Genomic DNA, 25853 nt, shown 5'->3' with positions numbered 1-25853 from the left:
TGCAATCCAACGGCAGACACGACAGCCCAGCCGCAATTGTTGAACCTCAACACCTGAAACTACAACCCTCTCATCTCCGATTCTCCGGTAACAACCCAAATATCAAACATCCTACGTGCCACGTGCCAGATGCCCAGCTGTCCGTATTTACAAGTCCACCGGGACGACCCGCAATGACCGGTTGACAAAACCCACGTGCCAGTTACCTTCTGTTTTCTTCATCGATCAAACTCTTTCTACATCTTTTATTCAACGAATCAACATCAATCCTACACATATCAACCCAAAAAAAATCATTTATAACCATTTTTTTTTCTTTTTCAGTTTGAAAGCTTTTGGTGGTTTGTGGGCTTGTTCCACTCCTTTTCCAATTTCTCTTTCAGGGATCTTTGAAGATTTTTCTTAAGCTAACCAAAACAGTACGGCAAGTATTATCATCATCAGTTCATCACCCACCAACTATTTTGCTCTTTAATTCTATGATTTGCATATGTAAGCTTGATTCTTTGTGGCTGAAGAGTTGTCTGGTTTGGTGTGTGATGTGTGTTGCAGTTTTGAGTAATAAATTTTGGGTTTTGTTGCTTAACTGCTTTTGCCTATTTTGTGCTGGTTTCTGTATTTGGATTTGTTGTATGCAGTTTAAATCTGTGAATTATAGTTTTTATTTTAAATGAAAACTATGTTTTTATACTTCCTAGGATTAGAATATAGTCATGGTCTTTGTTTCTGGTTTTTCTTTTCTGAAATCTGATATGGGTTGTGGCAGATTTTGGTGATTTGGATTGTGATATGGGTTTGTGGATAGTCCTGAAATGGCAAAGGTGTTATTTAAATATGCTTTTTGGGGAGTTTATGTTTAGGGTACATACTTGTAGCTGGTGGTTCAACAGATTAACTGGGCTGTTTGATCTTAATTTTAGCTCAACAAAATAATTGAGAAGTAAGTTGAGAATTTTCTGGTCATTTTCTACTCAGGTGTCCATCAAAGTATCTGAAGAAACAACCTAAAAGGAGGAAAGCTACTTGTGTGGTATGATTTGGGGTCTGTTCCTGATATCAGAAGTTGTTTGCTTGATAAAAGTAAGAAGCTTTTGAAGTTTGAACCAACTCTTTGCAAAAGGATTGGTTGAAAGGGAACACTTGAGGTCCAGTTTTTGATCCAGGATTGGATTATGTTTTGGAGAGAAAATGGCTGCAGGGACCGATTACCCATCTCCACTTTCCATGTTAGATGGCAGCATCAGAAAGGAGAATGTTACTGTTACAAAAGAAGAGAAATCACTTACTTTTGAGAGCTTAAAGCAACCGAACATGGGCAAACCTCCGCGGCACCTCTCAGCTATGAGGTATTGTGTGAGCTCTGCCCAGTTGGCTCCTGCAACTGAAGTGGTGAGATTGATTTCTATCATCTGTAATAATTGCAGTTTTCTATCGTTTCTTCATATTAAAGTTGTATGGAATTTGATGTTGCCTTTTCACTCCTTGCTTAGGAGTCGGATGTTGGGATTGTTAGCTCAAAGTCCTCATCAGATAGTAACTCCGCATTTGTACCTGTTTTTCGCTCTGGAAGCTGTTCAGAGATCGGTCCAAAACCTTATATGGAGGATGAGCATATCTGTATAGACAATATTTTTGAACATCTAGGTGCCACTGCGAACTTTCCTTCTCCTGGAGCTTTCTATGGGGTTTGTAATTTAATCACTAACTAAGCTATATAGAGTTGTTTCTAGAAACATTAATGCTGCTTTCATTTTTGATTAATGAAAATGGCGGTGATTCCCTTAAGTGCACAACTACCATAACATGCCATGATGTGTCAACATTCTTGTTCTACTGCAGGTTTTTGATGGCCATGGTGGTACAGATGCAGCTTCCTTTGTCAGAGAAAACATTTTGACGTTTATAGTTGAGGATTCACATTTCCCCTTTTGTGCCAAGAAGGCTATTAAGAGTGCTTTCCTAAACGCTGACCATGCTTTTGCTGATACTGGTTCTCTTGATAGTTCCTCTGGTACCACTGCACTTACTGCCCTCATATCTGGAAGGTGAGAGTTTTATCCTTCTATTGTTTATTTTCTCATCCATTATTGGTATCGGTCTAGCTTAAACTAAATGCTTAACCATGTCCTTGTAGTCACTCTTCTAATGGTTGTTTGTTAGTTTGCGTATCTGCATTATGCTCTGTCAGACTCCGTTGTCGGTGTACCAAAATTTTTTCTCTTTTTCTTGGAATTTTTTTATTTTTTTATTTTTTTATTTTTTTGAACAAATGGTAACAAAGATTTTGAAGCTTATGGAGTTATATGATGTAGAATGGTTAATCTGACAATTGAAATTCCATTGAGATCATTATATATTATAAGCTATCTTATTGTGCCAAGTCCACGAGTAAAATTTCATCATTCTCATCGACCAATGTCATCCATGGTGATTTCATCCAGGAATGCTTTCAAAGACATTTCTTGGCATCAATATAGAGGCTTGTAGCTTGGTAATAAATCTTATCTGTGGGAGGCAGGGGGTCACATTTGTGAAACCTTCCATGGTGCAATAGATATGTGGCTATAGCATAGCTTTATGGTCTTGACCAGATAAACTGGATGAATTTTTCGTAGTAGAAGAATGTAATGGCCACTTCCTGTAGGATTTCAACCACAAAGTTCTCTCCACGTCAGTTATGTCTTTATAGATGACATCATGATTTACATGTGATTTCTTCTTTCAGGACGATGCTAATTGCCAATGCCGGGGACTGCCGAGCTGTGCTGGGAAGAAGAGGTAGGGCAGTTGAGCTTTCCAAAGACCATAAACCCAATTGTGCCTCAGAAAGAGTAAGAATTGAGAAACTGGGAGGTGTAGTTTATGATGGCTACCTTAACGGTCAATTATCGGTGGCACGAGCTCTTGGAGATTGGCACATGAAAGGCTCCAAAGGTTCCTCTTGTCCCTTAAGCGCAGAGCCGGAGCTTGAGGAGACAACTCTGAGTGAGGAAGATGAATTCTTGATCCTAGGCTGTGATGGGCTGTGGGATGTGATGAGCAGCCAATGCGCAGTTACAATTGCAAGGAAAGAATTAATGCTTCACAATGATCCTGAGAGATGCTCAAGAGAGCTGGTTAGGGAGGCACTCAAGCGCAATACCTGCGACAACCTGACAGTAGTTGTGGTATGCTTCTCCCCAGACCCACCACCTTTGCTTGAGATCCCGAAATTGAAATTCAAAAGGAGTATATCAGCAGAAGGTCTGAATCTTCTGCAGGAAGTACTAGATAGTAAATCATGATCAAATTTGATGCTTAATCACATTTGTGAATGATATTGAAGAATCGGTCATTTTTCTCTTTTTATTTATTTATTCATAATGTCATCAACAGCCAACCATTGCATGTTTTGATCTGTCTTGGGATCTAATTAATTTGTTGGCTTTTGAGTGAAATTTGTTGTACATAATGTCTTGGTAAATAAATCAGTTTCTCCCATGTCTTGGTAACCCATCCACCCATCTCAAATCACAAAACCCAAATTTATATGAAATAGTTTTAATCCTATGAATTCTCACTACTCTCTCTTATGTCTTTCTTCAATTTAGAGTAGTAGGAGAAAGACAGGTCTTAGTTTGGTATCAGAGCCGGTTACAATGGTGGACAATCTAAAGGTCAGATGGCGGAGATGGAACGCTCTCTTGCTGAAAGACTCCATAAGCTGACCACTCTTGAGAACACAGAGAGAAAAAAAAGACACCTGTGACCAAACCAGCAATGTTCGAAGTAGATCATCGGCTGAGTTTCAATTTGATAACAAACATAATTCTGATTTGGCTTACGTGAAATGAAATGTGGGTCAGAAACTGAATTTATTTGTGGGAAATTAAAAATTGAGGAAACTTCATGCATTTGAGTCTTAAAAAAAAAGGATTAGACACTTGGAAAGGAGCCTTATGATAAAAGCATGGAAAAGGGCCTCACAAAACCGACTACGCGCAATGCACGGTCTGATGTGCCAAGAAAACCAATGCGAACAGCAATTATGCTGTTTTTGGGTAAAACCACCTTCCAAACAATGCACACAGAAAAATGATTAAATTAACGCGCCTGATCACATCATTAAGGGAAATTATCGGCTACGAAAATGCATGTACAAAGATAACTTGCCAACAAAATAGTAGGTCAAATTCAAAATCTGATGCAGCTTTTCTTTTTACCCTTTTTTGGAGCTCAAAATTTGTTGCAGCTTACAAAATCAACAAATGAGGAAACATACACCTAAGAACCCCAAAATTGTTGCTCAAATCTTATAATTCACGAGCATAATCCTGCCCCCTTGAAAGAAAGGGCAAAAGAGAGGGATGGCACACTTTGGTTATGAACACTCAACTCGTTGTCGTTTTACCGAATTATGATCACATTCTTGATCTATTTTCCCATTCTCATCATTGATGTCATTCTTTCGCTTACTGTCTTCACATTTGAACGTCCAACCAAGAAACTCAGACTCGGACTCCGAGAACAAAGACGTGGGGGGTACTTTGTAGTATGCAAGTGGAGCCAATTTTATCCTCCGTCTCATCTGCAAAATAGAGTCAATGCAGTCGCCAGATCAGTGAAATCACATACTACATAAAGAAAACTGCAAGGCATTTCCTTGGACATCAGACAGATTGATAAAGTAACAAATATATGTACTCTGTCCTACAACGGTCCCAAAAAAAGAATATACAAAGGCCACAACTATTTAGAAAATAAAATAAAAATTGCCAAACGTAGCCTGCTGTCAGATGACCAAATGTACAGGAATCAACACGTCCACAGATGGAACTAAACTATTGTAAGTACCAAATTTCCACAACTTTTTTTTTTTTTTCTATCCTTTAAAAGATAAAATTGAAAAATGCATTAAATGTAGAGATATTTAGTGATATACCCATTTCTAGCACTAATATTATAAATAAACCCTACACAATTGAATTCCTATAAACAAACCCAAAAAAAACCCAAAAAATGATAGCTAGCCTTATTGAATTTAATATTGATTATTAAATTACTTTGATGCCCTATTGAGTGCTTTGGGTATTTTTATGAGATTTTGGGGTTGGGCTTGTTTTAAGAAATTGATGGCAGTTTTGTAATTTATAAGAAGTTAAAAGCTTTTTTGTTATGTTGTAAATGGGCTTTGGGTGTGTTTCTAAAGTCCATTTTATATAGGGTATTTTTATAATTTGAGCCCCCATATTGGATATAATAGTGAATCTCCCTTAAATGTATTATATTACTCAATGAATCCTGAGACATGATATTAATACCTGCTCTCCAAATATTGTTGCATATGAGCCTGAGGTAAAATCTCCAACAGAAATTTCAGTGGTTTTGGCTCTTACTGTCAAATCATTCTCAAGTGACAAAACAAACCTAACAACAAAGAAAAAGGATATCAGGAAAAATCAAAAGGTATAAGGACCATATAATAATGACACACGATCAGGACTCAAGCATGAACCTTGATACAGCAGGGCAGTAGTGGTGACGGAGGGTATCAATCTCCCAGAGTGAACTTCCTGTTCAAAAACATCTCATCAATATGTAAAAGTAAAATTTATTTAATAATTAAAGCAATAATGTGTGTGTTGTCTGCTTTCAAATAAAATTTGAGCAAGTATACCACATTCATGGCTTACATGAAATGCAGGTATTTGGCACGCAGAAATCACATTTAAGGGGAAAAGACACTTACTCATGGCATTTGATTTTATAGGATCACTTTGTTCATTATCAAAAGGGTCAATGCCTGGTTTTTTGACTGACTTATCTGCTGAAGCAGTTGCAGTGTCATCTACACCATCAGCAACCCTCTGTTCTGTTTCAGGATCATCTTTCACAGTTGCACCACCACCTACCTGCATAAACAGTAGTCTCCTCAAATGTATCATGTATGAAATGAATACTTTGACAAAGAACAGTACAGCTGACCTCACTTGCATTCAGATCAAAAGGATAGTGAATAACTAACAAAGAAACAATTAAAGATTGTTCGAATACCCGATTCACCAAGCAATTGATTGAAGGATGTCTCCGTAGAAGATTATGAACTAACGCAATAATAACTAACGCTCCAGACGGAGGAACTGAAATAGAAAGCCTGCTCAATTTCTTAGCAAAAGCAGCAGCCAAATATGCAGGAAGAAGTGGTGATTTTAAGCAAGCATCCACAAGCTGCAAAATTAAATACACAAGTATAAAATTACCGATTCATCCAACATAAACATTTAAACCGGGTGTTCAACAATTATGCAGACCAAGCAAGCAACCTCATGTTCATGATGCATTATTGCAACAGAGTTTCCTGTACAAGCTCCAGAACTTAAACTCTGTGAAGAAATCAATCAAAGCCACAACTGATGGGAAGGTCATTACACTTGAATGACTTTGTCAAATCCCCTTAGCTTTCTTTTTTTAATGAGTAAATGAGTGTTTTAATGATAACATATAACCAGCCTAGTTGATGCAAAACTCAATAGATTTAAAGATAACACACGCATCTAAGCATATATTATCATCTTTCTATTTTAATTGCTGATAATTGTAAAACAACACAAATGCACACTCACACTCATACATAGATATACATGCCTTGTGTTATAGAAGTATATCTTTAACAACTGTTACCGCAGTAATGAACAGCATTACCTGAAAAAACTTTGATCGATGTTTTGCCATAAAAATAGAAGGAACCAGTAGTGCATAAAGTTTCTCATAAAAGTTGGGGTACTCTAAACCATATTGTGTCATGAGGATGAAGAGGCCGCTAAGAGCCATGACGCTGATAACACCACCAATGTCATATGACCGAGTTAAGAAATCACTGCACATTGTCAATAAATGAAATGTCATGATCTTAGAAAGAAGTTGCTGCATGTTGTCAAGCAATGAATAGACTCAAAGTCACAAAGAACAAATTGGAAAAATATACATAAACGTATTTGGTAAGAAACTTTACCATAACAAGACTGGGTTAGATAGATGAGGAATTACTGCCTGATGGAGAGTGGCAAGAACCTGAGCATCAAAAGTCACAACATTTAAGATAACAATAAAAAACCAATTAAACTTTGTTCGGGCACAACATTTATGAGAAATCATGGTGTGGCAGGTATGAGCCTTACCTCCTTGTACACATCAAGTGGAAGTGGTAACCTTAGAAATGATAACCATGCTTTAGTAAATTTCAATTTCATCTTTTTGGCAATACTGGCTGCAGTCAACACCTGAAGACATTATTCAAAAAGAATGTGGAACGTTAATCTCATAGAAATATACAGAGGATAATCTAGTGAATGAATGCACAAACAATTTTGATAGTTGCATTGAAGCATCATCTTCTGAAGATAATTGATAGCTTGCCTTATCATTGTGCTTCTCAGTCATGTGCTGTTTATGTTCTGCTTTAAGATTCCCAGAAATATCTTCATCGTCACCTTTACACAAGAATCTTAATCAGTAATCAATAATGATATCTTCCACCAAAGTAAAGTATGAGTTTAACTGTTGAAGCACTGATTTGCGAAGGCAGGGAACACTCACCTGATCCACTCCACATGTCATAATCAGTTTTCTCAACTGAGGCTTCCACAGAGGGGATGTGTGACATTATATAATGAATCTTGCAAATTAATAGATCCATGCTGCCAGTAAATGATTTTAAGAAATCAAAAGCTAACATCTTGCAGCATCAACGTACTAACAAATATAAACATTAGCATATATATATAAAATACATTGGGGTCATTTACAAATCTTAACAAGAAAGAGGCAATGAGAAAAAAAAAGAGAACAGAAATTTCCAAAGTGATAACATTGTTGATTATACTAACCTTTCACTTGGATGCCCCCCATTGTTGCCGTCTGTGTTCAGGTTTCTGTCATCTAAAGGATATACAAAACAATAAACTAACTAAGATAACACCACCAGAACCACCCCAAAAAAGATGAAACAAAAAATTATGAAACTTGCAGCAAGGACCACAGCAGGAAGTACCAGAAATGTCTTTTGCATCTAGAACTCTAGAAAGTTTTTCCAAGCTGATGTAGGTAAAATAACTGCAACAAACAAATACAACAATTACAATACTTTTTTAAGTAACCATAACAAAAATTTCCTGACTAAAGCCTCCAGTAAACAATAGAAGCCATGTGACCTTACCGGACATCAATATACTCGAAATACTTGGATGCCAACAAGTCTAACAAGAAATTAGCCGGTGTCGTAGAGTAAACCTATCGATGAGAACACCACATTACATCTTACTCTTTCAATAACATTAAAAAAACAACCAAAAAAAAACAAAAAAACAAAAAAAAATTCAAATCAAGCTTTTGGAGAAACGGGTACAACTTACAATACTACGAAGCAACCTATGGTAAATAGCAGAGTGAAACCTTCCCCCATTTCCAGACTTCACAAACTCCATTATTGTGTCCAACACCACCTCCTAATCACAGTATCAGCAAGCACAATTTAGAAGGAAAAAAATCTATAATTACAAAACAAAACAAAAAAGAAAGGAAATTCAACAAATAGAAAATTGACCTTGAGAGTTTCATCGGATTGAGGAGAAAGCAGGACTAGGATGAGGGACTCGACGAGCTCGTCGAACTTGGACCGGAGCCAAGTCCGGTAGATGAAGTCAGGGTCGTCCTGGGATGCATTGGAAGCGGAAGGCTTGGAAGAAGAGGAAGGAAGGTCAGGCAAGAGAGGGGTGAAGAAGGCCTGGAGAGAGAGGAGGGACTCGAGAACGAACTGGGGAGGCGAGATTGGGGAGACGAAGGAGAGGAGCTTAGGGAGGTTGTTGACGTGGGCTCTGGAGGAGAGGAGGTCGTGGCCTAGGGTTTTGAGGTCGGAGAGCTTTGTGCTTTTGTGCTTCTGCTTTTGCTTCTTGGAGAGAATGGAGGCCATGGTTGCTGCTGCTGGTAAGGTGAAGGTTCGGCGGGAACGGAACTGAGGGGAGAATGAAGAAGAGAGTTAGGTTTTTAGGTTCGACTATTTCAATTTACTAAGAACGACAGGTCGTATCAGATATTTTTTATTTGGGAGATTCACTGTTATATTCAATATAGAGGCTGAAATTATAAAAATAGAGTAACGCTACGGGCACCAACTTGTTTACCAACTTTTGGATACCAACACATGTAGCACATGACATGGCAACCTATGTCATCTGCCACCTCATTTATTTTAATTACATAATTTATTATATAAATAAAAAAATTTCTTTTTCTTTTTTCTTTTTTCTTTTTTCTTTTTTCTTTTTTCACAAATTCTTTTATTTATATAACAAATTATGTCATTAAAATAAATGAGGTGGCATATGACATAGGTTGCCATGTCATGTGCCACATGTGTTGGTATTCAAAAGTTGGTAAACAAGTTGGTGCCCTTAGCGTTATTGATAAAAATAATACCCTCCGTTTGGATGAGGAAAAATAACTCAGAATTTAGCTAAAAGTCGGGGATTTAAGAGGAGAAATTGACAATTCCCTTGTTTGGCAACTTAAGTGCGGAATTTACTAAATGACGCGCGGAAAAAATCATGGAAATTGAGGTATCAAATTCCCTAGTTTAATTTCCACCAACATAGGTGTCATTTCACAATTTCCATAGTGCGGGAATTCATATGTTTCAATATCCCAAAACTTACATTAAAAAAAAAAAAAAAAAAAAACTGCCAAACTTTTCATGGAAAAAAAAAACGCCAAAAACCTATGAAACCCTGGACAATAGATTGCCTTGTTGCTTTACATGTCTCTCTGGATCAAGTTTGAAGGTTAGTCTTCAAGCCTTTCTCTCCTTCAATTTATATTTTTCTATTTTAGGGTTACCATGGTTTCTGAATGCTATCAAAATTGGGTGTTTCAGACTAAATTTATGAATGTGTAGAACGGGTTTTGTGATCTTTCCAGCACTATGGCTGGATTTGGGGAAGTTTTAACAAAATACTATATGCCCATAAGACTTAATCGTTTAACAAACTATTTTCGGTGGAATATAGCTATGGAACAAGAATTAGTTGATATACTTCGCGAGGAGCGCAACTTGGGTCACAGAGGAGATGGTGGATGGAAGGCAGTTGCTTACAATATTGTTGCAAATATATTAGCTGCACAATTTAATCTTGAGATAAGTGCTGATAACATTAGAAATCATGTTAAGTCATGGAAAAAGTTCTATGGAGTAGTGAGTACAAGCAATACCAGGTCTTAGTGAAAATGAACAACTCAAAGCATGTGTTTGGCTAATAGAAAATGATAAACAATTTCAGATGTTGAATGACAGGACCCGACCCAATTTCCACTTTGGAATTCGAGCCAAGTCCTGTGCGTGTCCGACACCTGGCGAATGTCGGGCACAAATGACCTTTTTACCCTTCTTACTTCAATTTTTCTTTAAATTTTCCTTAGACTTCTGCCGAAAATTCGGCAGAGTCTCCCCTGTATTTTGACCAACCCCAAAACTTTTCACCTGTCAAACAATCTCAGAAACCCTACCAACAGCCAGACTAAGTCAACAAACAGATTCCAACCTCAGTTCCTTATGTTCAATATGATATCAGAGCATTTTCTAGGGTTTTCAAGGTTGCAAGGATTCTGCAAAACTTTACCTTGGCGCGGAAACTATGATTTGCCCGGTGGTGGATCCCGCGTCCTTCTACGGCCTGGGGGCGAAAAACAGGTTTAAAATGTGAGTGGACCAAAGCAACAATAATGTTCTTCAAAACAATTCTCATAAACATAATATCCCCCATGGTAAAATAAATTTAGCTAAATAAAACTGAATACTTACTTATTATATCACGCGTAGTCAATTCAAGGCATTCTATATCAGTCATATCAAACTTGAAAGTTTCATACAAACCACTGAATTCAAAGCTTTCATAAAAGTACTGAAATCCAACGCGTATAAAAACTCTGTACTCAGATCTTTCATAACTGAACAAATATAAAGGAATCTATATCTGAAAAATCAGAAAAACTGATTTATAATAGCTGAAAATCAACATTTAATAAAGAAACTCAGAATCCTTTGAAAATACCACCAGTATGTACCCCTGTCATTTCCGTCAATTCCCTGGCAGGTCTCGGGCGTCACACAGACTTACCCGAGCCGCAAACTGGCGAAATCAGGGGACTATGATCAGCCTGTCCCGCCGGCAGATTCCTCGATGACACCAAGTCAACTCGAGTCGCTCTGGCAGGGATGCAGGGGACCGTAGTCAGCCTGATCCGCAATCCTGGCAGGTCTCGGGGACATAAAGTCAGCCGAGCCGCAATCCTGGCAGGTCTCGGGACACCAAGTCTGCCGAGCCGCAAATCCTGGCACTCACGGTCCGAGCGTCCCCGAAACTCGTGAGGCAAGTCAAGTGCACTGACTGAACTATAATCAGACTGGATGTCCGTAGACATCGGTCCGACTCTGGGTAATCACCATAAAGAAAAACGGGTACGAGGTGGTTTTAAAATAATGTCCTTTTAAAAAGAAATATCTGAATAATAACTGTAAAACTCAAGTCGTGCTGCGGTCTTAACTGATTCAAAACTCAAACTCTGTTTCTCTAACTGGTAAATAAGCAGCACCGACTTATAGAATTATTACTGTACTGATCATATTCAAAATCGTATTAAAACTTACTCAAAGACTGAATGAAGAAACTTACTCAAATAAACTCATTTATAAAACTCATTTATATAAAATCATTTATAAAATTTATTTATATAAATGCACATCAATTCATATAAAAGCACATTAACTCATTCATGAAATCTGATTTATGAAAGAAGGTCCACTCACAGATGGTCCAAGCTAATTTGACCCTTTGAAGCTTCCTCATGCTAATCGGCTGGACCTCTGATGCCTTACTCGATCGATTTGGTGGAGAAACGAAGGAGAATTTCGAGCTGGAAGTTCGGGTGGCTTTGCAGGAACCTCCGTCGGAAAACATGGTTTTCCGGCCAACTCAGGGCGGCCCCGGGGTTGAGATCGGTCAGGTTGTGACGGCGACACGAAGGTGGACCCGTAGGTACCAACGGCGGAGATCGGCTCGGCCTGTGGTGGCCGGGCCGTCCCTTGGAAGGCGAAGGGTCGCACGACCCCAAATCGCGCGAAGGAGAGAGAGGGAGGAGAGAGAAAGTGACGGGGAGAAGAGAGAGGGGGTATAAAATCTGACTTTTTGGCCAAATTACCATTTTGCCCTTCGCGGTTTTTAGACCATAACTTCTTCGTTACGGCTCCGATTCGGGCCTACTCCGTGTCTACGAACTCCTTTCGCCGCGCTCTACGCAATGGCGTAAGCGAAATTCCCAAATTCTTTCTCGATCAAAAAGTCAAATTTTCCCCATTAAAATATGCGAGGGCAATTTGGTCATTTTGCTAAAAGATATTTTCCTTACCTTTCTAGATATTTCTTTCTTTTTTTGATATTTTGTTTTGGGTTCTTACATTGAAGGCACTCCCAATTGAGAAAAGAAAAAAGAAAAGAAAAAAAAAAGAGTATGTTGTTGATGTTTATTGCACGTGGGGAGTGATTTGGTTTGCTAATATGCTTTGTTTGTTTAAGTTGAGTTATTTAGTTCATCAAACAATATGTTATTTTATACTTTGAGGAATACCTTCTATGTCGGTTATCAGTTTTTCTGTTCTTTCGAAATATTTAATTTCTGTCATTTATAATTTACATGAGTTATCCAAACATTGAAATTTTCAATTCCTGTCATTTATAAAATTCGAAATACATAAATTCAAACACTGAAATCTTCAATTGCCAGAAACTGAAATGACAAAAATCTAAATTCTGTCATTTTAGAATTCTATGTAATATGCAATTCCTTCATCCAAACGGAGCATATATGTAATGAATTTTAAAAACACATACAAAACTCATTTACAACATGATAAAAAAAAAAAAAAAAAACTTTTAACTTCTTATAAATTACAAAACTGTCATCAATTTCTTAAAAGAAATCCAACACCAAAACCTTATAAATAAAAAAAACTCAAAACACTCAATAGGACATCAAAGTAATTTAATAGTCAAAATTAAATTTAATAGGGTCATCTATCATTTTTTGGGCTGGTTTATAAAAATTAAATTGTGTAGAATTTTTCTATATTATTAGTGCTAAAAATGGATATATGAATAAATATATATTTTTATTTTATACAATTAGTTCGTTGTTTTATTAGAATATTTTTTGGAGTATTTTGATATTCACCTATTAATTTCAAATAATGAAACCTTCGTAAAAAGGAAAAGGAGAATATGGTCCAATCAAATTGTACCACCATAATCCAAATTATCGTGAACTAATCATAGAATTAACCGGTGGATGCGACTTAGGTAAGTTGCCCAATGCTCCTAGCACCCAATAAACAATAAAGTGTTGATATCGTAGAAGGACAGAAAGGGCTGAAGTTGCTCTTCTTGTGTATTTTTTTTTTCATTTAATTTTCAAATATATAAAGAAAAAGATGGGAGTATAAGTAGTATCATCTGTAAGCAAAAGCAATATAAAATGTTAGCAAGATCAATCAACATACATAATTCATTTCATATCAGAACATTTTGGTTTTCGCGTATGCTACATGATTACATCTTTCAAGATATCGTACATCAGGGATTAAGGTTACAAGTTCCTTGAGAAGGTATGGTAAACAATAATATAATAATTTCGAGACGTAACAAGAACAACGATAGCATCGCCTTTCTTGCTCTGCAACGACCCACCAAATATGTAGTAGACGTATGGATACAACCACCTTGAGGACAACAGAGATGTGGGAGCTTGCTACTTGTTGATTGCGACAATTACAAAGTTCTGAAGTCAAATTACAGAAGAGAGTGAAGACATAGCCAGCTGCAACACTCAAATCAAGAAGAAAAAAAAAAAAAAGGCAGCCGGCTCATCTAGGTTTAAGTTAACATTGATTCTCTATTGGTATGAGTTTAACCCTGTGCTTCAAGAAATATGTTTTTCTTGAACCTCAATGTTGAACCTTGGAAACAAAACTTTGTCCTTTTGAACTCTGTCCATTAACCAAGAGGAGAAATATCTCAGATGCTATTTATGTTATCCCAAATATCAAATCGGTGTCTACAATTTTAAGCCAAGAAATGGCAGCAAGTTAGGCACAACCAACCTCATCTTTGCATCAAGAATCGTCAACTCCAAGCTGCACGAGAGAACCTGGACCAACAAGGAATATACGTTGTGTGATTTGATATCGGAAAACAACTATTCCTTTATATGCTGTCCTTGGTACACCATCCTGAAAAATTATAGGAAACATAAACAAACAAATCCGGATGAATAAATAAATTAATAACTGGGTATAGCTAGCACTATGGATTATTTTATTTCCAGAGCTACTTGCATAATTAATGAAGGCAGGATTTAACGAAGACTCTCCAGTCTCATAAAATCAAATAGGCTTTTCCTAAACTCAACAATAGTTAAATGAAAGTTACTCAATAACAAGGAAAATTCACCTTCCACTCTTCAAAAATACCAAATTGACGTGCAATGCGTTCAAAGTCTGGCTGGTCATTGTACTGTACGCGAACATCACCACCAATGTTACGTGCCTTTAGTACAAGATCCGTTCCACGAATGGGTTTAGCCTTTTTCACAATATCAGCAAAGTGCTTTATATACTTGTCCTACAAACAGGTTGAAAGATGTATTGATTAAAGATGTAATGAAAGCAACATTCAAACCAAATGTATCAAAGCACTGACCTCCATCAGGTAGTTCAAATCCATTGATTTCCAGTCAACCTTTGGAAGCGAAGATAGAAAAGAAAAATGCAGTGTGAAAATGTTGAATGAAGAGACGACAAAATTAGACTAGATGGAATGATACAGAAGTGAGATTGGTAATTACCAGGACATCATTCAGCTTGATTGGCTCAAGATATTGTTTGAAAAACTGCCCCAGACTAGAACCCTGCATAAAGCACAAGACGTGAGAGCCGAGGCATTAAAAATTTCAGTCCCACAAGGGGACAAAGAAGCCATTTTGTCAAAGGGCTATCCCAGTTTACTAGAAAATATCATTTGCATTGAGTTAATTAGAGTGAAAGAAGTTATTCCTCTAAAATTCTTTGCAGTTTCAATGAACAAAGAACCACTTTAGCATAAGATTTTCTAGCATCACTAATAGATATTAAATTAAAATCGATGCAGAAATGCATTATAATCAATACAAATCCCTGAATTGAACGTGACTGCTTGCACACACTAGAGGTTGGGAGGTAATGAACAAGAAAAGTGAGAATACACACATGTTCACCAAAGTTATATGTTCTGCAAACTTCTGGCCGAATAAATTGTCGATCTTTATGATTCTCTTTTAACCTCAACCAATCATCCCAGTAAGTGAAGCATTGTGAAAGAAAACATTTAGAAGAAATGCATTGAAAAACATAGAGAAGTATAATCAAAACAAAATTCACTACAGCAACAAGGATATGCCTTTGGCCACTTTGGTGATAGCTCATCCCATGTGGATCTAGCCAGCATCCACCCAAGTCCAGGAAAGAAATCCGACCTATAAAGTACTTCTGCAGAGTGGATCAGACAGCAGATCAGAGAGCATAATGGTTCTGACAAGTGTCAATGTCTTGTGTCCAAACATTAGCAGTAAATACTGATGATGCATTAACTTGTTGGTAAGACGATTGTACCATAACGTTAAAACAATTAATATGGCGTACGAGCTCAAAGAGGAGGGAGGGGAAAGGATGAGAGAGCGCGAGAGATGGGGATGGTAAACATGTTGCCAGTATATTAATTGACCATGTTAGATAAATGTATATAAAGACTTAGATGCAAAGATCATTGTCAAACCTTAAAGATAGGAACAATATGTTACAAACCTACATGATCCAGGAGCATGAACAAACAATATATTTACCCAAATAAGCATCACTCCTCCCACAAAAACAAGCATATTTGCTTCAGGCAATCACAGAGCACACCCACAAAGGGTGGGACAGAGATCTCAATTGGTTCTTGAGAAATAAAAGTTGCACTAAGCTTGATTTCAATATGAGGAAGATAAACTAAAAAAATTGATGACAACTCACTAGGATCATGCACAAACTGCTTTTGCCCGTTGTCATTCCACGAGGAAACAGCCATGATAGACCTACCACAGTTTAAATATCAAGTGAGGAAAACCAGAATTCCTGGAGCCTGGAACAATTATCTAACAACGTAGTATCCAAGGTACAAGACCTCAGGTTCATCTAGAGGACATACTTATCCTTGTCAAGGAGAGCAGCTGTTGACTCAAAGTAATCGAAAAAATCAGGAGCAATTTCCATATCATCTGTGTGCAAATATGATGGATTGTATCAGCAAAGCATACTTAGAGCTTTGTAATAAAGCGGAAAGAAAGGAAAACTGAGGGTAATCCAAGGAACACTGTTTTCACCTTCAAGTATGATTACTCGGCTGAAGTTATGCTTGTAGAACAATCCATCCAATGCCCATTTGTAATGACCTATGGAAAAACCAGGGATTTAGTACTGAAGCTAATAGATGCTTAACAGAAGACTCACAGATTCCTTACGTGCAATTTTGTAGTACGCAATCAACTCCCCAGGTCTTTCAGTATGAACTGGTTCATAATCCAAATGCTGCAATGAATTGAAGTCAGGACTTATGGCTGTCCTGGGGTGTTGCAAATGTCTAAGATATTCCCAGGAATATACAATTTGATTAAAAATGTACAACTTACCTGCATATAGGTAAGCTGATCGTAGCTCAAAGCCTTCTCTTTGACAGCTGGATGAGATCCATCCTGAGAAAAATGAAGTTACCATGTTTATCTATTGATTCTCTCCTAGATCACTGCTAAAGAATGACAAGTGTCAATGACACTCATAGTATTTTATGAAAGATTAAGCACATAGATACCTGGGAGACAAATAGAGGAAACTTTGAAGCAACAGAACTCTGATATCTATATAATTGAAGAATTAGGCTAGTGGGTCAGCTCAACTGTGTACAAATGAAAAAAAACTGCACTGTGCAATATGGTCTAAACACAAAACTTACTTTTTATTTGACAAGAACATGAAACTTACTTTAAAACCGACTTAACAGTTCTTTCCAGATAATCAGCACGATTGCATGCCATAATTACAACTGCTGCCACTGGCACCTAACAAGTTCATTAGAAATAATGGTTAAAAATAAAGACAAGTCATGATTTCTAGGAAGAAGGAAAGCCAAAAGTAACACGTTCATCTGCACCTGTTCTTTGTCAATCAGCCTACCTAGGCCTTTCCCTGAAAATAAATGTATAAAAATAAAAAATAAATAAATAAACAACAACAACAACAACAGAGGAGTTATCCTAAGTTCTTTGGAATGGCTGAAAAGAAAAAAAAGTGCTTCAGAAAATAAAAAACGTTAAAGCGCACAAGACATCTTCCAAGAACAGAAAATAAGTAACTGGCAGGTGCTTTTAAATATCATTTTAAGAAAAAGATTTTTTCTGATAAGCACATACTTTCAAGTTCTTGAACAAGGACCTTCAGTTGTCCACACTCTTGCTCTAGCCGTTGCTTTTCTTCTACAATTGCAGCAGTCTAGTGTCATAATTTTTTTAAAAGGAAATCAAAATTTTATAAAAATAAGGATACAGAAAAGATGGACAAGAAGTCCATCAAAACTAACCGGCTACCAAAGAGTAACAAAAGGCCTATACAATCAATGCAATAATCAGAATCAATCCAGATAAATTACAGTAGAAGGGATATCCCTAGTATGTTTTGGCAAAGAAGCCATAAAAGGGATAAAGACCTCCAGAAACCATGTTGTTACTATAAGATATATGACAGTAATTCACTGATCAAAACAAATTCTCACAGCATGATGCAGACAGTACAACCGGAAGAAATTGCCAAAAAATGGCCAACATGATTGATAAATTTAAAGCTTACTCATTAGTACATGAGTAAAGACAGGATAGTTGTGAGCCCTATAATATATAGAAAAATATATGAAAGACTCGAATGCTCGAAATATATCACACCTTCTAGGGAAACAATTTGTCCTTGTTGCAAGCTTATTTGATCAATTAGTGTTCTCAATTGAGATGTACATTGGTCCTCCGACTCTATCTGTAAAAGAACAGTAAATGTGAGATTCAAAATAAAGTAATGAACTTTCAACCCACAAGAAGCTTCCAATGCAGCAAATAAGCCATTTGGTTCACGACGAAAGGAAAATAAACAAAATCTTTTAAACATTTAGATTGAAGCTGTGTCAAACTTTCTTCTTTTGCTCAATTTGTTTAAGTCGACAATGAACCAGCAAGAGATAATAATCCTACCAAGTAAGACAATGAACCAACTAAGAAAAAGCTACATGAGCTAAAATAAACTGATATCTACAGCCCATTTCCCATTTATCATCAAATAAAGAAGAGAAGAGTTCATATTGTAGACCAGTTTTTCATGAACCACTCTGATACAACAACAGACTCATAATTTAGACATACCGCATCGGCAAGACGATCAGCATACTGTGATTGCGTCGCGAAAAGCCGCATCTATAAGCAAAAAAAAAAAAAAATTACAAAAAACACAAGAAGAAGAAAACTGGTTGTCATTTCAGCTACTACAACAACTGTACATGCATCTCAATATGAACAACAAGATTGATGAATTTGAAACAAACAGCAGCGAGATAATTAGGGTTTTGGGGGAACCTGGATATAGATGAACGCCGCAGCAGCGAGAAATAGGAGGAACCGAAAATCGCAGAGAATTTTCTTCATTTTTGTTTCCTTTTTGGTGCCAACAAATTTTCGGCAGCTTCCGATCTCACAAATTATACATGAAAATGAATCAGATGAAATTACAAGGATCCCAAAAGAATGTTCTTCATTTGTGTGTTTGGTGAATTTTGATCGCGTTTACTTTACTGGGCAATAACTGTTAGTCAAGTTCCATGGCTTGCTAACCTGCGCCGGCTGTTCTTGCTCGCTGACGCTGTCCAATTTTTTTGCTTTTTACTTTTTTTGGACCAGAAGAAGAAATGGGCTTTCTGGCATGAAAGAGAGAAAGAAAGAAAAGGAAGGAGCTTGGGCTTTTCGGTAGTAACCCCACAATGAGTTTGTATTGGATTACAACAAATCCAATAAGGGAAAGATATTTCCAATTTGTTTACCAAAAAATATATGTTTCCAATTTGTCAACCTTATCTTATCATCTCATAATATAAAAATCATGGGATATAATCTTCAATTTTTATTGTGTTTTGATAATGGGCTATATTCTTGAATCTTGATTACCTGTTTATGTTTTATCCACCAAAATATGTATGATTGAAACCTACGCGTCTTTTTAAGCTTTTATGCATCAACGACATCTTAATTTTGTGGTAATTTTCTTCAAAATATTAAAATAAAGTTCAAATAACTTGATCGTTGGCTTTGATGATGCAAAAAATAGATACCTAGTATTGAAAGAAGCACTCGAAAAATATTAAACCATAATAGATACGTAGTAAATTATAACTCCTCGCAATTGTTGATAGGGTCTTAATTTAATGATAAAATTGTTGATATATAGGTTAGAAGTATGCAGTTTGATCCTCCATGTCACACATAGCAAGCGAGAATACCCCCCTCTTTCTCAACCGTGACCAAAAAAAAAAAAAAAGCAAATTACAAATCACAATTGAACCGTGAACATTGAATCATGACCCTTATCTAACTTTTCATAATCATTAGTTTTGTTTGCTAATATAATTGGCAAGGTTATTACGGGTATGTTTTCATTTTCTTGCGGAATCAAGATAAAATAAAATTAATTTCCTTCTATTTCTATCATAAGCCAAATTATCCAATACAGTTTTCAGGTGAAATTTTAAACAATTACAAATTAAAAAACAGTCTAAACTCCTCCGATCTTCCCAACTTTTTGGCAAATACTAAACATATAAATCTCTTCAAGAAAAAGTACTCATCCATCTCGCCATTTCTCATCAAAATCGCCAATCAAACCAAAACCCATCCGGAAGCTTTTGTTCTTGATCTTTGTTAATCTGGGGTCAAAATCAAAACAGAGGATCAAGATGGGTTTTGACAAAGAAGCAAGCTCGTCGTCTCAGCGCCTCAGACCACCAGCCCCATCAGAAAACACACCGCTGATCGGAGACCCGGAGCCATTGTCGTCCCAAGGCAAGACCTTTGCCAATGTCTTCATCGCTATCGTGGGTGCAGGCGTTCTGGGCTTGCCTTATTCTTTCAAGCGCACTGGGTGGCTCATGAGCCTCCTCACCCTTTTGCTCGTGGCGTTTCTTACCCACCATTGTATGATGCTGTTGGTCTACACCCGAAGAAAGCTTGAGTCTTCCAATGGATGCACGAAGATCCCATCTTTTGGGGACTTGGGTTTCGCCGTTTGTGGCACTGCAGGGAGGTTGGTGGTCGATGTTCTTATCATTCTTGCTCAGGCTGGGTTTTGCGTCGGCTATCTCATTTTTATTGGTAATACAATGGCCCATTTGCTAAATGCACCCACAGCAACCGATTTGACACCCAAGATTTTGGGTTTGGCACCAAAAAGCTTTTACATTTGGGGGTGTTTTCCGTTCCAGTTGGGGTTGAATTCAATTGCAACGTTGACCCATTTAGCCCCTTTGAGTATTTTTGCTGATGTGATTGATCTTGGAGCAATGGGCGTGGTGATGGTGGAGGATGTGATGGTTATGGCGGCAAAAAGGCCTGAAGTGAAGGCCTTTGGGGACCTTTCTCTGTTCTTTTATGGCCTGGGTGTGGCTGTGTACTCGTTTGAAGGGGTTGGGATGGTTTTGCCTTTAGAGACAGAGACCAAAGACAAGGACAAGTTTGGGTGGATCCTGGGCTGGACCATGACTTTCATTTCTTTGATGTATGGAAGCTTTGGAGCTTTGGGTTACTTTGCTTTTGGGGAAGAAACTAAGGACATGATCACAGCTAATTATGGTGCAGGCGTGATCAGCACTCTGGTGAAGCTTGGTCTTGTGGTGAATCTATTCTTCACATTGCCTATAATGATGCACCCGGTTTATGAGATCATGGAGAGGCGGTTTTGGAGCGGGAGGTATTGCTTATGGTTGAGGTGGGTGCTGGTTTTGGCTGTGAGTTTGGTGGCTTTGTTGGTCCCCAATTTTGCTGATTTCATGTCTTTGGTGGGAAGTGGTGTGTGCTGTGCATTGGGGTTTGTTTTGCCTACCTTGTTTCACCTGATGGTTTTCAAGGGAGAGATGGGGTGGAGACAATGGTCTTCAGATGTAAGCATTTTGGTGTTAGGACTTGTTCTTGCGCTTTCAGGAACTTGGTCTGCTCTGCAAGAGATTTTCTCCATCAAAGTATAGGATATGCGAGTTGAGAGTTGACGTCTATTCCTCAGCTAGCTTGAATGATTTTTCTCTGCATTACCAAAAGATGTTCCCTTTGCCTACAGATTGTTATCTTATTTTGATCATAAATGGCATCCTCATTCAAAGATTGTAAAGGTATGATGTTAGTAGAATGTTACCTGTTGTTGAAATGAAGCTTGCATTGGCCCATAATATATTTTTGAGTGTTTGGCTTAAAAATGATGCTGATATATTCATAATGAACCCTCTCATTATTGTTCTGATTTGTGTTGTGTATGTTTTTTTACTGGTAAAGCGTCTTGCATGCAAAGATGGTTGTATATTGGAAACTCTCCTTCGAAATACAACACTCAGTGCCAATAATCAGAATCCTTCTGTATCAGAAGGTGATGTGATGCAAGCAATATATGAAAAGAGGCGGTGGTATGGTACCAAATAGAGGAAGAACAAAAAAGAAATGGACTGTTTTCACCATCACAACCATTACTAGAGATTGCATGGAACTAAAGTTTATTTAGGTTTCATAAAAGGGTTTCATCAATCATCACACTTAATCTTTGTACAATTACTTTCTCTCAAAAAGTCTTTGTAAAAGTAATTAGAAGAGATTTACAATGACCTCAGTTAGTAGGCTAGATTCTTTTACCAGTACGACGCGTTCGCCCTTCCACAAAGATGGAGGAAACTAGCCCTGTTAAGGAATTTGATCATACTTATTAAACCTTGAATGAATGAATGAGTAATTATTTAGTCTTAATTCAAAATGGAGGTGCCAGAGGGGGGAGAAAGTAGTGTAGCTCAAGTGGCAAGAGAGAAAAATGGGTGGTACAAGAAAGAATTGAAAAATGAAAGAAGTAAGAAATCCCACATCGGAGGAAGAGAGAAAAGGAAGGGAGAAAAAATTGAACTATCATAATTTTCATGTTTAATACATGTATTTTTTACAAAATTTTCAATAATACATTTCATGTATTATACACATAATTTTCATATATTAGTAAAATATTTAAATATATTATATTTAAATATTATATAATGGCCGAACTTTTCAATTGTAACTTGCCAAAATTTTGTCAAATAAAACACGTATTTATTTTATTCGTATCTTTCAAGTTCCGTATTTTACTAACTATGAAAGAATTTGAGAGGCTAAGATTATTTTTTACTTCTTGTAAGAAAAATGCAAGATGGCAATTTTACAATTTTGCAATTTTGCAATCTCTTTGCCAATCAGAACAACAATTTCAAACAAAGCTTTGTGGGTATAGTAATAGGTGGTAGAATTCTTCATGTAAAGTGTTTGAAAAGTGAAGCAATTACCAAGACCATTCTAACACAGCATGATATTCTCTATGATAAATAATGTGTGCAGTAACATAATTTAGTAGCACTCGAGTGAACAAGATAGATCAAAGGCTAACATTCCCACGAAAAAGGAAGAAGACAAAATTAAACTCTTAGATTGATTTACTATGAAATTACTCTCTTTCTAATATTTGCTTCAGATATGTTGAACTAGCAAATTAATAATTATAAAGTATGAACTAATGGAAGTGGCCACAAAATTTCAAAATTACTAGGGCACCCTTTTTTTAATATTGGGGTTTTTTTTCTTAATTTTTTATTTTAAAAATAAAACTTTTAATTATAATATATTTAAATAGTATAGCCACGGGGTAGACTTTGTAAATATATATATATATATATATATATATATATATATATATACATGCGGGATCCTTTTTCTTTTCTTTTTTAAATAATTTTTTTCCCTGCTTTTCGACAAGAGTAGTTCTGCCTTTGTTTCTCTCTTCTCAGGACTTTAAATGACGGTCCATCATTTACACAAGCTCTCAAAAGCTGATCCAACTGCAGTTTCCATCGTTTAAAGCTTTAATATCATCTTGCCAATATGTAAGTAAAGTAAGCACAACCTTTTTCTTTTCCACTTGACATATATAAATTACACGTTCCTATTATTGCTCTTACGTTACAGGAGAGTTTGTTCAAGTGCTTGAATTTGGTGAAAGAAATGATGGTGAATAAAGGGTACGAGTCCATGTTAGATACTTTGTCATGCACAACGAGGAACCCCAATAATGAGCGTGCTGGACTGTCAGCTCACCAAATCAGATCAAACCGAGAACACAATTAGCACCACAACAATCGCCACCACGACCACATATACTTCTTCTACTATGATTGCAGAGAAAAGCGATAGCAAGCTGCGCAGATTAAATGCTACTTGTGCAGTGAAAATAGGTTCCAGCTCTCCCATCATTTTCAAAAGTGTTGACTTGCTTGTGTTTACTTGTCTATGCCTCATAATAGTTGTTCTCCTCTTCACTTACAGAGCTGGCTCTAAGTCACCAGATAAGCAACGTCCCATTTTACTGCCCAGAGAACAAAAAATGAATATTGAAAAAACAGAGAGATAATTTATTTTGTTTTATGGGGTTTTGAAGGTGGGGAAGGGAAGGACAGAATGGAGTTTTGAATGGTGTGTGAGTTGCTTTTGGCCTGTTCGGGTTCTTGGGTGGAGTTGGGTCTTGGGATGTGGGATGATGTGTCTCTTGTTTGGTGGCATCAAAATGGTAAGAAAAGCATCAATGATTTTATAACTCAAGTAGTTAAGAGAATTTATCCCTACACCCGAGGTTATGTGTTCGAATCCCTTCTCCTAGAGAGATCATAATAGATTAACATTTTCCTTTAACAGTGAATAATGATATGGTTACATTTTGAGGAATGGAAGCATGTCAATTTATGAGACTGCTGAGAACATCGAAGGAAAAGAAAAGTAGGAAATCTGCTAGATCATGCATATAAGTTGTACAAGGCAATATGATTCTCCATCTGCTGCACCACATGGTTGAAAACACCCTAATAAAATCATTCAACTTGTATAAGTATCATTCCAGCTTTTTCGATGAGTGCCTCATCCAAACCAATACCCTGATATCTTGAAAGGCCTCTTCTTAGTTCTCCCATCCTGAATGCAATAATTTCTGCAGCAGGCTGAGGCTGGAAAAAGGCTGGAAGCGGAACATTAGAAAATCAATTGCTCCTAACAGGAAAATATTGCAGCAACAGCAAACAGCCTATGCTCTCATCATGTACACTTTGTTTAGCATATGATATCACTAATTGCTTATGCATAACTCAAAGTGATGCCCGAATAACCTCAACCAATTCCTCCACAATTTTCCCTCTTGGGAAAATCCTAAATATGCTGAACCAAATGAATCCATCTTTGGAAGTTGACAGATATCGAAATCAACTACAGAGGATATTAAATCGTTGCCTGGGCTCTAGGCGGGTCTGGGCGCTTGGACACAAAATAGTTTTCTTTTTTGTAATTAAGTAATATCTTAGCTTTTTTTAATTACTTTAAGTAGTAATTATGTTTCAATTATTATTTATTTAGTGAATAATTAATAATTAATAATTAAATATTTTACTAATTTCATAAATTACTTCATAAATAGTAATTAATTATTTAAATTATTTTGTGGACTTTTTTTTATTTTATAGATATATACAAAATTAGTTTGTTTAGTTTAATATTTGCAATTAAGTAATATATTAGCCGTATTTAATTATATTAATTAGTAATTATGTTTAATTATTACTTATTTAGTGAATAATTAGCATTTAATTAAATTCATAAATTACTTAATACATACTAATTAATTATATTTACTTTTCTTAAATAATTTTGTGGACTTTAAAATTATTTTTACTTTCCGAATATATTTTTTAAATAGTTTCAATTATTAGAAAATTATTTCAGTACTCCGAAATGGATTTGAGCCTCCAAACCCTAAATCCGAGTCTCAAACCTTTCTCAAGCCTTGAACCCTAACCATAAGCCTACTATGGGGTACTTATGATTTGATTAGGATATGTGAGTTGAGAGTTGACGTCTATTCCTTGGCTAGCTTGATGGTTTTTCTCTGCATTACCAAAAGATTGTTCCTTGCCTACAGATTGTTATCTTATTTTGATCATAAATGGCATCATCATTCAAAGATTGTAAAGGCATATGATGTTAGTAGAATGTTACCACAGTTGTTCAAATGAAGTTTTCATTGTCGCAGAGTGTTCGAGTTTCTGGCTTAAAGATGATGCATTGATGCTGATACTTTCATAATGAACCCTCTCGTTAGTGTTCTGTTTTGTGTGTTGTGTAGGGATATTATTAACGCATTGTGTGTTGTGGGTCATTTAGAGTGATTCTCAAGATTCATTTACAAGTAACAACCCATGTATTCTGTCAATTTTTATTGTTCATAAACTCATATTCATACTTCAGGCCATAAAGAATTTGAGAACTGAAATGGCATGAGCAAAATATACGAATGATCCAGCTAAAACCAACATCAGCAAAACTCTGTGTTCATTCATGTTTTGGGGGAGAGAGAGAGA

General features: G+C 36.6%; 4 protein-coding genes across 8 annotated transcripts; 2 read left to right on the top strand and 2 right to left on the bottom strand.

Moving 5' to 3' along the window:
• The first annotated feature begins 254 nt into the window (after positions 1 to 254).
• Positions 255 to 3480, top strand: LOC117637512 (probable protein phosphatase 2C 27). 3 transcript variants are annotated; one of them, XM_034372417.1, is made up of 5 exons: positions 255 to 419; positions 976 to 1389; positions 1491 to 1685; positions 1840 to 2045; positions 2726 to 3480. In XM_034372417.1, exons 2-5 carry the CDS (start codon positions 1189 to 1191, stop codon positions 3282 to 3284), a joined length of 1161 nt encoding a protein of 386 aa, XP_034228308.1. In that variant the 5' UTR covers positions 255 to 419; positions 976 to 1188; the 3' UTR covers positions 3285 to 3480. The 3 variants fall into 3 exon arrangements, with proteins under 3 accessions (XP_034228308.1, XP_034228307.1, XP_034228309.1); XM_034372416.1 differs by having other exon boundaries at positions 255 to 424; XM_034372418.1 differs by lacking the exon at positions 255 to 419 and adding an exon at positions 424 to 532.
• Positions 3481 to 4096: 616 nt separating this feature from the next.
• On the bottom strand, positions 4097 to 9028 carry LOC117612203 (protein NUCLEOLAR COMPLEX ASSOCIATED 4). Its single transcript, XM_034340965.1, has 15 exons — positions 8582 to 9028; positions 8391 to 8483; positions 8195 to 8268; positions 8030 to 8091; positions 7866 to 7917; positions 7576 to 7676; positions 7396 to 7469; positions 7158 to 7259; positions 6992 to 7050; positions 6682 to 6856; positions 6034 to 6207; positions 5729 to 5891; positions 5495 to 5552; positions 5301 to 5406; positions 4097 to 4567 (listed from the first exon to the last, which is right to left on the bottom strand). The coding sequence occupies exons 1-15, from the start codon at positions 8945 to 8947 to the stop codon at positions 4361 to 4363; spliced, it is 1866 nt and encodes a 621-aa protein (XP_034196856.1). The 5' UTR covers positions 8948 to 9028; the 3' UTR covers positions 4097 to 4360.
• A 4532-nt stretch (positions 9029 to 13560) lies between these two features.
• LOC117637651 (alpha-1,3-mannosyl-glycoprotein 2-beta-N-acetylglucosaminyltransferase) lies at positions 13561 to 19169 on the bottom strand. 3 transcript variants are annotated; one of them, XM_034372591.1, is made up of 19 exons: positions 18766 to 19169; positions 18556 to 18606; positions 18088 to 18175; positions 17563 to 17625; positions 17304 to 17338; positions 17135 to 17211; positions 16965 to 17010; positions 16786 to 16848; positions 16618 to 16684; positions 16480 to 16548; positions 16305 to 16374; positions 16130 to 16191; positions 15514 to 15604; positions 15326 to 15419; positions 14926 to 14988; positions 14781 to 14819; positions 14532 to 14702; positions 14183 to 14311; positions 13561 to 14068 (listed from the first exon to the last, which is right to left on the bottom strand). In XM_034372591.1, exons 1-18 carry the CDS (start codon positions 18832 to 18834, stop codon positions 14195 to 14197), a joined length of 1335 nt encoding a protein of 444 aa, XP_034228482.1. In that variant the 5' UTR covers positions 18835 to 19169; the 3' UTR covers positions 13561 to 14068; positions 14183 to 14194. The 3 variants fall into 3 exon arrangements, with proteins under 3 accessions (XP_034228482.1, XP_034228481.1, XP_034228483.1); XM_034372590.1 differs by lacking the exons at positions 18556 to 18606; positions 18766 to 19169 and having other exon boundaries at positions 18088 to 18543; XM_034372592.1 differs by lacking the exons at positions 16130 to 16191; positions 16305 to 16374; positions 16480 to 16548; positions 18556 to 18606; positions 18766 to 19169 and having other exon boundaries at positions 18088 to 18544.
• Positions 19170 to 19901: 732 nt separating this feature from the next.
• LOC117612211 (amino acid transporter AVT3B-like) lies at positions 19902 to 21685 on the top strand. The gene has a single exon (XM_034340973.1). The coding sequence runs from the start codon at positions 20136 to 20138 to the stop codon at positions 21417 to 21419; it is 1284 nt and encodes a 427-aa protein (XP_034196864.1). The 5' UTR covers positions 19902 to 20135; the 3' UTR covers positions 21420 to 21685.
• Positions 21686 to 25853: the final 4168 nt, after the last annotated feature.

This window comes from Prunus dulcis, chromosome 8 (assembly GCF_902201215.1).
Source record: "Prunus dulcis chromosome 8, ALMONDv2, whole genome shotgun sequence".
Lineage (NCBI taxonomy): Eukaryota > Viridiplantae > Streptophyta > Magnoliopsida > Rosales > Rosaceae > Prunus > Prunus dulcis.
The sequence above is the reverse complement of the archived record's forward strand: the minus strand, read 5'-3'. Positions and strand labels throughout refer to the sequence as shown.